The sequence below is a fragment of the Paroedura picta genome, chromosome 2 (genome assembly GCF_049243985.1).
Source record: "Paroedura picta isolate Pp20150507F chromosome 2, Ppicta_v3.0, whole genome shotgun sequence".
In the NCBI taxonomy this organism is placed as follows: domain Eukaryota; kingdom Metazoa; phylum Chordata; class Lepidosauria; order Squamata; family Gekkonidae; genus Paroedura; species Paroedura picta.
Genome location: NC_135370.1, coordinates 128,157,331 through 128,169,459, shown reverse-complemented (window position 1 = coordinate 128,169,459; position 12,129 = coordinate 128,157,331). Strand labels below are relative to the sequence as shown.

The following is a 12,129-nucleotide window of genomic DNA, read 5'->3' as shown; positions in this document are numbered from 1 at the left end:
ACCAGAGAATCCATTGCCCTGGGCACAACAGACTTCACAGAAGAAGATGTGGATAAAATTATGGAAGAGCTGGGCAAGGAATACAAGGGCAATGCCTACCACCTCATGCACAAGAACTGCAACCACTTCTCAGCTGCCTTGGCAGAGGTTGGCTTTCTTTAGGTGTAATGCTTTGGGGCCTTCACAATGGCTAGGACACAGCACTGGGCTGCCACAGATCCTGCCATGAGCTAGCCTGTCATCAGAGCATCATGGGCCAGCTGCAGATTGTGGGGTGGGGTGCAGGAAGCATTCCAACCCACACCACTGAGTGCTGCTGAAGCAGGAGGGAAAGGCTGGCTGTCCTCAGGAGGTAGGGAAAGAGTTTCAGTGGCTCTGGATATGGCTGCACATCTGAGCACAGACCTGGGCACCACCATCAGTGGCATCAGGCAGCACATACTACCCACTCAGTCACAGCACAGCTGCACAGTGTTATAGTTATGCCCACAGCAGCTCCGCCATCCCCTCCTGGTGTCTGGCACTCCTTCCCCCGACTTTAAGCTCAGTGGTGCAGGCTGGGATATTCTTTGCATCCCATTCCAGCAGCTGCCACTACCATTCATAACTGCCTGACAGAAATCTTCTTTTAAGAACATGTTACTGAGATGGTTGTTGGTCTAGAACTGGGGTTGCCAAACTTTGGGTTTCCAGGTGTCCATGCTGGCAATGGCTCATGATAAGTGTAGCCCAAGGAAGGCCTCCCACCAGAGGTCTCTAATGGACCAGCAGATAGGAGGCCCCCTAGGAGAAATTTATTTATTTATTTAGATTTCAACCTCTCTCTGTCTACCAGGGAGTTCCCAGAGGCACTGAAGGGGGCACTGGTTTGCCCTCTGTGGAAGAAACCATTGCTGGATCCATGGGACCCTGCCAGCTACCACCCAGTCTCAAATCTTGAGTTTCTGGGTAAGATGATTGAAATGGCCACCATGGACCAGCTCATGGCATTCTTGGAGGAAACTTCGATACTCGATGCATACCGTTGGGGCTTCCATCCTGGCCATGAGGTAGAGATGGTGCTGGTCATCTTGATGAGTGATCTCCAGCGCTAGCTGCACAGGGGCGATTTGGCCATCTTCGTGATGTTAGATCTGTCAACCATGTTTGATGTGGCTGACCATGAGCTATTGGCCTACATCTCGTTGGGGCTAGGATTCAGGGGACAGCCCTTCAGTGGCTGTGCTCCTTTCTCCAGAACTGGATGCAGAGGATGGCAGAGGGAGAAGAGTTGTCGCATCCCTATCAACTCCCTTGTGGTTCCTTAGGGCATGATTCTTTCCCCCTCTTTGTTCAAAACCTTTATGCACCCTCTGGCCCAGCTGGTCCAGAGTTATGGGCTGTCACCCATATGCGGAGGGCATCCAACTTTATCTCCTGATGGGTGGCAGCCCAGACTCCTTCACAGATGTATGGAAGCCATAGCTGGGTGGTTAGAGCAGAAGTGCCTGAAACTCAACCCCTCCAGGATGGAGATTTTATTTATTTATTTAAAATTAGATTTATATACTGCCATTCACCAAAAGGTCTCACGCCGGTTAACAATAAAATATAAAATCAAAGTAAAATCACATAAAATCACATAAATATCCCATTATTATAATAAAAAGATGGCATTCTATTCTAACTTTTCCCACTTCCCCCGCTTGTTCAGAGAGAGGTCGGACATTAATTCTGTAAGAGAGAGAGAGGAGAGAAAGACTGGCCGATGGATTAGGGATCTTGGATGGAACCCGGGCTCTGCCCTGGCCTCAACCATATGCCTGGCGGAAGAGCTCCGTCTTACAGGCCCTGCGGAAAAATGGTAGTTCTGACAGGGCCCTTAGCTCCTCCGGGAGCTCATTCCACCAGGTTGGGGCTGAAAAGACCCTGGCCCTGGTCGAGGCCAGGCGAACGTCCCGGGGGCCCGGGACAGTCAGTAGATTCATACCCGCAGAGCAGCGAGCCCTGCAGGGGGCTTTATCAACCAAATGGTCCCGCAGGTAAGTAGGACCCAAGCCAAGTATGGCCTTAAAGGTTAATACCAACACCTTAAACTTGACCCGGAAACAGACTGGTAACCAATGAAGATGACGGAGTACCGGCTGAATATGGGCCCTTCAAGGTGTCCTAGTGAGGACCCTAGCTGCCGCATTTTGTACCAGCTGTAACTTCCGGATCAGAGTCAAGGGTAGGCCTGCGTAGAGCGAGTTACAGTAGGCTAGTCTGGAAGTGACCGTTGCATGGATCACAGTGGCTAGGTGTTCCGAGGACAGGCTGAGCAGGAAGGCAACAGATCATAAAGCATGCCTACCTACCTTGGCTAGGTTGCAGCTTAACATCTCACCCTTGGCCAGGAATTTGGGATTGGTCCTGGATGCCTCCATTTTTATGGATGCCCAGGTCGTACATTCTCAGATCCTTTCACAAACTTCCCTATGGACCATTTTTAGATTCTGCTTGTTGGTAGTTGCGTCTTCTTCCCTTTGCTTTCTCTGTATGGTCTCTTCTCCCAGCTGCATTTCTCTTGCAGTTCTACCTCTGAGCCTCTTGCCCCTTTCCTACCATCTCCTTTGCTCTCTTTTCAGTTCTCACCTTGAACTAATTGTCCTTCAGTTTATGTCTTCCAAGCCTTCGTGTATTGGAAGTACTACATCCTGCCCCCTTAGGGAACCCTGCTTCCTACATACTTAAAAAAAATCCCAACCGAGATACAGATTTATTTCACTGAAGCTAGAGTGTTTAACAGCATTCCATTGCCAACTGCCTCTCATTCCAGAAATCAATATTTGTAAATGTGTAATGGCATTGCAGCATTTCAATGAATGACTAGTGAAAAGTCATAGAAAGATTATTGGAGGGGCCACATTTAGTGACTCCCCAGTGTCCCCTTCTCTGCTGCAAAACTCGCTCAAGAAGAGGTCGTGTACATGATGGGAGGGAAAAAGAGGACAGAGTCTGGCAGGAGAAACTATAAGCATGCTTTTCCCTTGTCCAACACAAAGTGCAATTCCCCGAAGGCACTTTGCAATGGAGAAGATGCCTTGGAGGCTTTGTTATAGGTATGACTACTGTGAATGATGTATTTCAAAAAGTCAGATTGCTCAGCTGGGTCTCCTCTGAAGTCTTTGTGAGTCAGACTGAGACGTGTAGGTGGGACATGTAGCCCCCCCCCCCTTAAAGAACTGAGATTCTGAGATAGAGACTTAAATATATCAAGGCATTTTCTAAATTGCCACCTCTCTCCCCCCCCCCCCCTCAGAACGCAGTAGATACATTTTATTACACTTCAGTACAGAATTGAAGCACAATTATTATTTTGAAGGTTCCTTACTCCTACGTGCGTCTTTTGGGGATTTGATTGACAAAGTCACTTGCAAAACTATTAGCTTCTTTGTGACAAGATCCTCTTTTCTATCTCTTTTCACATCCCTGATTTCCCCTTTCTAACTAGGCAGGGTCCTCTTAATGTTCCTTAGAAGAAGTCACCTTCCACTTTGGCCTAATTTGAGAGTAAACACTTGATTGCCCAAATTCTCACTGCCAAGTAACTGCCCTATTTGTTCAGATACTGTGTGGATTAGTGGTCAATAGAAAATTCTGTCTTTTCACTAGAGTTTCTCCTCAGGTTAGTTTTGAGCCAAACCTCTCTCTGACCAGTCTTAGACTAAACAGTCTCCAGCCCACAACCAGTATAATAACTCCCACCCGGCTGTGGTTGGCCAATCACGGAGCTTAGAGCAGCCTATTACTCTGCCCCATGTCTGCCCAATGAGGATTTTTAACTCCTCACTCACTGCTGCTATTTAAGCACTTGCAGCCTTATTTTCTAAACGTTGTTCACAGTTGGTATATGAAAATTTGTTTAAGGACACATTTCCCATAAAACATGATCATTCTGTTGCAACAGAATGATGAGAATGTTGTTATACTCCATTCTAAAGCTTAGCACAAAACCAACTGTGCCCCAATGCAGGGGTAGTCAACCTGTGGTCCGCCAGATGTCCATGGACTACAATTCCCATGAGCCCCTGCCAGCATTTGCTGGCAAGAGCTAATAGGAATTGTAGTCCATGGACATCTGGAGGACCACAGGTTGACTACCCCTGCCCCAATGGATGATGAACCATTGCTGCTGGGTGAATATTCTGATGAATGGCTTGTGTTGAATGCTAAGGTTGAATGCTATCCCAGATAATAATTGCAGAGATATATCCACAGGATTCGTCATTATATAGTCATTTTAAGAATGTTCTAGAATTTTGTAAGGCAGTGGAAAAATCTCAGTATCTGAAGCGTGGTTATATCAAGGAACAACGCAGACATAATCTAGACAAGAAAGATGGGATGCCATAGGAACCATGGTATCAGCAGCCAGGACTCATTGGAGAAAAGATGGAGGCTCTTTAGGCAACTGAAATAGTAACGGAATTGAAAGTAATAATGGAGTGGGGAAGGAGACAGTGGTGCAGTCCTTCTGGAGATTTTGCAGTAAAAGCCAATTCAGCAGATGACCATCAGAACAGACATTGCTGTGCTAGATTAATTTTCAAGACTGCAATTTTATACATATTTAGTTTCCTGTTAATTCTATTTGTCAGTAAGTTTCCAAGTAAACACTAGAGTTATAGGGCTGGATCTCTGATTCCTGTAGTTCTAACTCCTAATGTCTCACTCCCTTTCTAAATTCCTCTAATAGGTTTGATGATTCAGCAACTTAACAATTCATAATGAAACAGTGAGCTGAACCATTTTTGTGTTTCTTCAGAAATAGCTTCTGTGGGTGACTTTGTATTTTTTCTTCTGCTGGTCATTGCCCAGTTATCTTCAGTCATGAAGTTTGTACTGACATTTTCAGAAATCGCATTTCCTGCCCCACTCATTATTAGTAAGAAAGCGAAAAGGTTTTTTATCTTGTGCAGTTATTCATTTTATCACTTCCCCGCAGGGATTGCTGTCCCAAGAATCATGAAGTTGCTTCATGTACCCAAGAGATTTTAATTTTTTGAACTGCAGACACAGCCTTGCATGAAAGCTATTCCTATGGAGATTCGTTAAGACAACTCCAGCTTGGGAAATTAATGGAGATTTGGAGGCAATGTCTGAGGAAAGTAAAATCTGGGGAAAAGAGAGGGCTCAGAGGGGATGGGATGCTATGGAGTCAGTCCTATGTATGTCTCAGAGAGCTAACTATAAAAGGGAGGCTTGATTATGTTTATAGATCCTAGAGCAACTGGGGCATACTTAACATAGAAAAGGAACAGATCCAACTCCAGCCCTTTCCCAGCCCACCAGATGGTGATCTCAATGTAATCCTTGAACCAAAACATTTGGATGCCCCTGGGATGGGCGGCTATGATTCTCAGGGGATTCACTACCAATACAACCTGGATTACTCCACAAAGACCAAGGATGCAGAAATGTAGCACTAGTTGGAATTCAGACAAGGAAGTTTACTGGATGAACCCCTAGATTCCCAGGACCTTCCCACCTAAACTTGGACAATTAATAAACACAATTGATACTTTAGAACTCTTTAGAATCCATGCTTTACATGCAGAACAGTTACAGCTACCAGTTCATTCCTCAGCTGGAATAAGCAATCATAACTGCAAACGTCCTCTAGCAGTTTGATGATTCAACACCATCAACACTTCCTTGATTCCAGACTGAAGAATGGCCTAGTTTTTGAAGGGTCAATTTACACTCTGGGCAAGTGCAAATACATGGGTGTTTTCAGAAAAAAAAAACACTGTGAAGAATGAAGCAGGCATGTACCTCCTTAAACATGCATCATTTTAAACATGTAATGCAGCAGGGAGTCATAGACCAGTGGATATGTTGACATTTTTCTTTTTATATACATGCTTTTCTGCAATACACCTTGTTTATTATTCACTACTATGAATTTCTATATCATGTAGCTTTACCAATTCTGGAGGGAAAAATACTTTCTAAAACAGGAGGAGGAAGGTGCTTGAAACCCAGCAAGGTAGTTAGCCAATCCTGAGTTTCCCATGGGTTTAAAAGCTTAATTATCCATGCAGATTGCAATTCCCATCAAACCAGAGAGGCCTCTTGAAGCCTGCTTCATCCACGAGAGTTAAAATTAATCTCAAGAAATCTCCAGGCATTTTGAATAATATCCGACATCACTGTTTTTCCTTCAGGACAATGCAGGACTATAATGTGGCTAATCTTATATCTCATGCCGCCCAGTCATAATGCCCTTTTGCTCGAAGATACTGGCTTTATGGCAACATCTATGACAGAAAAATTTCATTTTGTGCCAATTCAGAGCTTGGATGATTTGCAGTGTGGAGCCCATTCTTCACCAGCAGTCGCAGTCATTCCAACCATTCCTGCCCCAGAGGCCCACTTGTTACCTTCCCTGATATCTTGCAGCTGCTCCCTTCATCTCAAGGATTTTCATGCATTTAAGCATAATTGTGTGGCAAGGCTGGTTTCTATTTGAACCAAAGAAGGAAGCTGCTTGAAAGACTGTTGGAAAGGCAGCTGTTGGATGTTGTTTATTGGGATGCATCTGTTCTATAATATGAGAGGCATTGAGTAAGCAAGGATACAATCCTCTTGCAGTCATCTTTTTGTGGCAAAGCAGGAAACCCCAGGAGAGCAGAGAGGCCCCTTCGAGCTGCTCTCAGACTGGCTTCAGGCTCTTTTGGATCCTCCCCCCAGGCTGTTGCTGTGAAGCAGGTTACTAGGGCTGCCAAACTCCAGGTGGGGCCTAGAATTACAGTTGATCTCCAGGCTACAGGAGAAAATGGCTTCTTTGGAAGGTGGGCTTTATGACATTATACCTTGCTATGGTCCCTCTTCTCTCTAAACACCCCTCCGCTAAATTCTACCTCCCCCCCAAAAATCTCCAAGAATTTCCGAACCCAGAGTTCACAATGCTAGCAGCAGGTAACACAAAGTCTGTATCCCAGTAGGCTTGTTTGCCCTTCTCAGCAATGTTCTCTCATCACTGCATGGGGAAGGCCCAGACAGTCCTTCAAGCATGCATGTGCAGCACATTTGGTGGTCTCTTGCCCTTTGTCCAGCCATTTGTCCAGCTTGTTTGGTTGGTTCCTTTTCTCTCTGTTGCCTCTCCAGTCTTAATCTCACTGAATAGGGTAGATGCAGACAGGGTTATCAACTAGGGTTACCATATTATTTCCACAAAAATACTGAACATGCTTAGAAAAATGGCCTGTCCCTTTAATAGAAGCATCCCTCCTACCGAGGGACCCTCTGCCTCCAAACTCTCCATCCTTCCCCTCTGTGATAACCCCCTTCCAAGATCACTTTTCTTCAAAATATTCAATCCTGCCCACCCACGGCAGCCAGCAGAAACCAACATGGGAAACCAATTGATTTCCCACAGAAGTCTCTCCCTATGATTTCTTCAGTTGAGATGACGGGATTTCCCGAGGAGCATCCTGCTTAGTGGCTGAGTGGTGGACCAGAATCAATGGGATGAAATTAATTCAAAAGAAATTCCGTCTAAACATCAGGAAGAAGTTCCTTACAGTTAGAGCAGTTTCTCAGTGGAACAGGCTTCCTTGGGAGGTGGTGGGTTCTCCATCTTTAGAAATTTTTAAACAGAGGCTGGATAGCCATCTGACTGAGAGGCTGATTCTGTGAAGGCTCAAGGGGGTGGCAAGTTACAGTGGATGAGCGATAGGGATGTGAGTGTCCTGCATAGTGCAGGGGGTTGGACTAGATGACCCATGAGGTCCCTTCCAATTCTATGATTCTATGAAAATACTGGGTTGTCCAGTTCAACGTTGGACACCTGGTAACCCTACAGCCATCTTCCCAGTGGGGATGGAGTTATCCTGGAGTTATAACTGACTTCCAGACAACAGACCCCCTTCCCCTGGAGGAAGTGGCAGCACTGGAGAATGGGCCTCAGGGAATCAAATCCCTGCAGAGCTCCCTTTCCAAATCCCACCCACCCCAGGCACTGCCCCAGGATTTTCCCAAACCACAGTTGGCAACCCTAGCTGTAGAACAAAACCAATCTCAGAACTGTAGTGACTAAATTATGTGACATTTGTATTTTAAAGGACACAAATACACTTTGTTTACCTGGAATATTCAACTAAGGAACAGCCAGCTACCCAAAAGATTAAAATACCATCAATTAGTTTTTAAATTTTATTTATACTCTTGGTATCTGTGTACTTCAATGTCAATACTTGGGGGCTTTACGCACCGGGATCTTTGTAGCAAATTGGTCACTGAATGAAAAATCGCCATTTAAAATAGTGGAATTCGTCGTTATGCATACCTGCCTTTGTAGTGGAATCCAGTTGCGTTTTGTAGCGTTTCCCACAGGCTTCCGGTCTTGGCAGAAATCGCTAGAAAGGAAGCACTATTGCCGAGCTTGTCCCGCCCCTGGCCGTCAAGCAGCCAATGGGCAGCCGTTAGCATGCTCCCAAACAGCCCCTTTCCCTTTAAGAAAGGTTTTTTTTAAAAAAAACCAGACCCATTGCAACGAATCTGTGTTAATTCGTTGCAACGGAGAGACCCATCCAGCTGCCTGGTGTGTTTGAGCTGTCGTTTGATCGTTGCCACGCTCCCTCCGAGTGAAAAAAAAAAATCCCCCCCCCTCACGGGCCCGATTTTCGGCTGAATGAATGTGTAAAAAATAAAGGGAAAATACATCAGCAAACGGGCTTCTCTGTTCTTTGTGCTTAGTGACTGAAGGGGAGGGACTGAAGCCGGGGAAGCCTCTAAACTGAAAGAGGCTCGCTGGTGCGTTTATCCCCGCTCGCTCGGAGACAAAAAAAATGGCGATCGCTTCGCCGGAAGATCAGAGAAGAGAGCCAGGGGGAGGGACTTTGTAGAAACCGCAACAATGTTAACGCACAGGTCTTTTTCGCTAGTGTTGCAGATTGGTTGCAGGAGTGTGAATCCGGAGGGTGAATCCACTTTCCGTAGGGTGAATCCGGAGTCGCTTTCCGGAGGGTGAATCCACTTTTGGGGATTTCCCTGAAAGCGCTACAAGGAAGCGCTTTTTGCAGATTGGTTTCAGGTGTGTGGCAGATTGTCGACGACGTTGTGCATAACAGCAAATCAGTAGCGTTTTCAATTGGCAACCATTGTGCTATTTTGAAGGCGTGCAAAAAGCCCCTTGGTATTCCCCTCCCCAATAACCAAAGGCATAATTAGAAGGTGTTGATGGCTGAAGATCCATCTCCATATGCCCTCTCCGTAACCATGATATATATATTTTTTAATTCCGCAGATCCTGTGTGGGAAGGAAATCCCACGTTGGGTGAACCGCCTGGCCTACTTCAGCTCCTGCATTCCCTTCCTCCAAAGCTGCCTCCCCAAGGAATGGCTGACGCCAGCAGCTCTGCAGAGCCACATTAGTCTTGGGCTCCACAAGGAAGAGCAGGAAGACACAACTGATGAGGAATCCCCGTCCACTTCTGCAGCGGCCTCAGGCCCTTCGCGAACCTGCAGACATACACGGGTCTGAATGATGCCCATTGAATGTGCTCTCAGCTCTCTCTCCTCCCGCCCCATTTCTTGCTCATTTCTTTATCTTTCTCCCAAGAACACTGGGGAGCATCACTTCAAGCGGGAGATGAAACTCTTGCCACTTTTTCCGAGTTCTGCTACTATTCAACAAAGTGACTTCTCACTCTAGAACTACTTTAAGAGTGTAGAGTTTTAAACTTCTGGGAACAATCTGTACTCTTTGATCCACAGAAAAAACTGCTGAAATCTCTGGGATGTGACAAAGTGGACCTGGAGGGAAGCCATATTGAGATGTTCCTTGGCTGGAACTCTTTTAATCCTCTGCCTCCTCCTGTCCTCCAGTCCAAAAGCCTTCTCTCCAGTTTCTTCAAGACAGCATCTCACCCATGGTACACCTTCTCTGAGTACCAAAACAACAAACTAGAACGAGAGCTTCATTTTCTCACTTTGAAGACCAGCAGCAGCTTCTGTTGACCTTCTTATCTTCGCTTTCCTTTTGTAATCACTAGTTTTTAAATCATCTGAGAGATAAATGAAAGGTGCTGCTATTCTACCATTCTACCACCACAGGCTTGTGTGTGTGTGTGTGTGTGTGTCTGTGTCTGTGTGTGTGAATTAAAATCCTGTGTCCCAGATTGAAGGCCTTTCCACCCTTCAAGTATAATTGCACAAATAATCTAGAAATGAATGCACAGTTCTGACTTTTATTTGTTCGGGGAATGCTATAGAGATTTAGGGTCACTAGCTTCTTTGTGAGCAGAGGTTCCTATGCCTCCAACGTCTACATGGCATGGAAAAATGAAAAGGGTGCTATATTTTTACCATCACTGGAGCTCCCCCATAGAAAAACTGGGCCTGCTGAATTTCTCCACATCATGTAAAAGAAACGGCGGGCACCTCAGTCTAGAAAGGAATTGGCAAACTTACCTGAGGCTGGCACTGGCCTGAATTGGCACTTTCCTTGGTGCTACCACAGGCAATCTTTGTTTTGGAAACAGTTCTAGAACACGAGTGCATCAAAACTATTGGTGAATGCTTAAAGCATACAATGTTTAAAACAGAGAGAACAATTTGTTTGGCCCATGGACCATTGTGGATATTTTTGCCATTCCATATCCAACCCTATCAGTGTTTGCCTAGCAGTTCCTGTGCCCTGAGCCAGCTTCAAGAACTGCCCGGCTGGAGCAGATCAAAGTTTCACTGAAGTCAACTATCTGGCAGTAGTAGCCAACCAAATGACCGTTATAGCCAACTCCTGCTTGTTACCAGTATCTGATACGGTCTCTGAACACACAGGCTCCATTTACGTACTCTAACAAAGAACTGTTGATAAACCTGTCCTCCATGAATTTGCCTAATCCTTTTTAAAAACCACCTAAGCTAATGGCAATCACCATATGTTGTAGCAATTATTTCTGGAGTTTGATATAGTGCAACAAAGGACTTCCTTCTGTCTGGCACCTATCTGTTTCATTGGGTGGCCCTGAGTTTTTGCGTATAGAAAGTATAATTCTCTCTCTCTGGTCTCACCAGTTCTAAAAAACCTCAATCAGGTCACTCCAGCCTTGGTAATTTTTCTTCTGAACTAAAAACACCCAACTTTTAAGGAAAGCCTTAAATGCTCCCTATTCCCTAACCCTTTAAGCAAAAGTTTATCTACCTTCTCTAGCTCTGGGATAGATGTAGCAGCATGGATTTTAGGCAGCACTTAAAATGGGATTGCACCAACAGCTGATGAGAAATTGTGATTATTGCAATATGTAATCCCTTTTCAAATAATTCCTAACATGGAATTGGCTCATTTTGTTTGCTAAACTGATGTTTTCATGCTCTAAGGCCTCATAATTGCTTTCTTTCCAGGCTTTTAGTGGTGAGGAATATCACAATATTCCATGCTTCCCAGTTCTACTGAGGCCACTGAACCTTCTGTTTGCAAGCATGAAGGCTAGGCTATTCATTTCTCCTTTAGTGAAATCTTGGGGTTTTATGGATAGGAAAATGGTCACTCAAAGGCCTTGCACATGAAAGATTCCATCCCTAGCACCTGTGATTAAAAGGTTCTCCAGGAGCAGAACTGGGAAGGGCCCTGGAGTCACTGCCAGAGTAGACCATACTGGGCAACCATGGTCAGTATATAACATAAGTCACTGTGTTGCAAAATGAAACTTCAAAGATCCAGGGAGAAGCCCTGTGCCTTTAACAGCTAAGGAATGGACATACATCCAAGAGGTGCAGCTTTTCTCATCATGCAGATGCAACAGTGTGTGTTTGGGGGGGGGGGGAGTTACTCAGTTTATATGTCATTAACTAATCCGGCATATTTTTAGCGCTGATCCAGAAAGTCCAAATGTTCACCCAATAAAGACTGATTTCCATGTTCAGTTTTACTACTGTGAGTAATCCCTCTTGACATCAAACCCACTTAACAAACTTATTTACACTCTTCAGAAATAATCATGTTTCTATCATTGTACCTTCCTTTCGCAACATGTCCATAACTAGTGAACTACTCGGTGGTTAATTTAACAGGACGTCCCTATTGAAAACGTTGATTTTCATCACACTGGACCGTCAAAGGAAGTATTTATGGAGTATTGCTCACATACTACAAATTAGAAT

The 12,129-nt window shown here is 45.1% G+C and overlaps 1 protein-coding gene across 2 annotated transcripts in view; it reads left to right on the top strand.

The window, feature by feature from the left end:
- Window positions 1–11,879, top strand: part of LOC143830299 (deubiquitinase DESI2-like) — a 64,154-nt gene extending 52,275 nt beyond the window's left edge. For both annotated transcript variants that reach the window (XM_077322625.1, XM_077322626.1), the window contains 2 exons: window positions 6–147; window positions 9,272–11,879. In XM_077322625.1, the coding sequence (XP_077178740.1) occupies window positions 6–147; window positions 9,272–9,508 (379 nt within the window). In that variant the 3' untranslated portion in view covers window positions 9,509–11,879. The remainder of the gene's footprint in view (window positions 1–5; window positions 148–9,271) is intronic.
- Window positions 11,880–12,129: the final 250 nt, after the last annotated feature.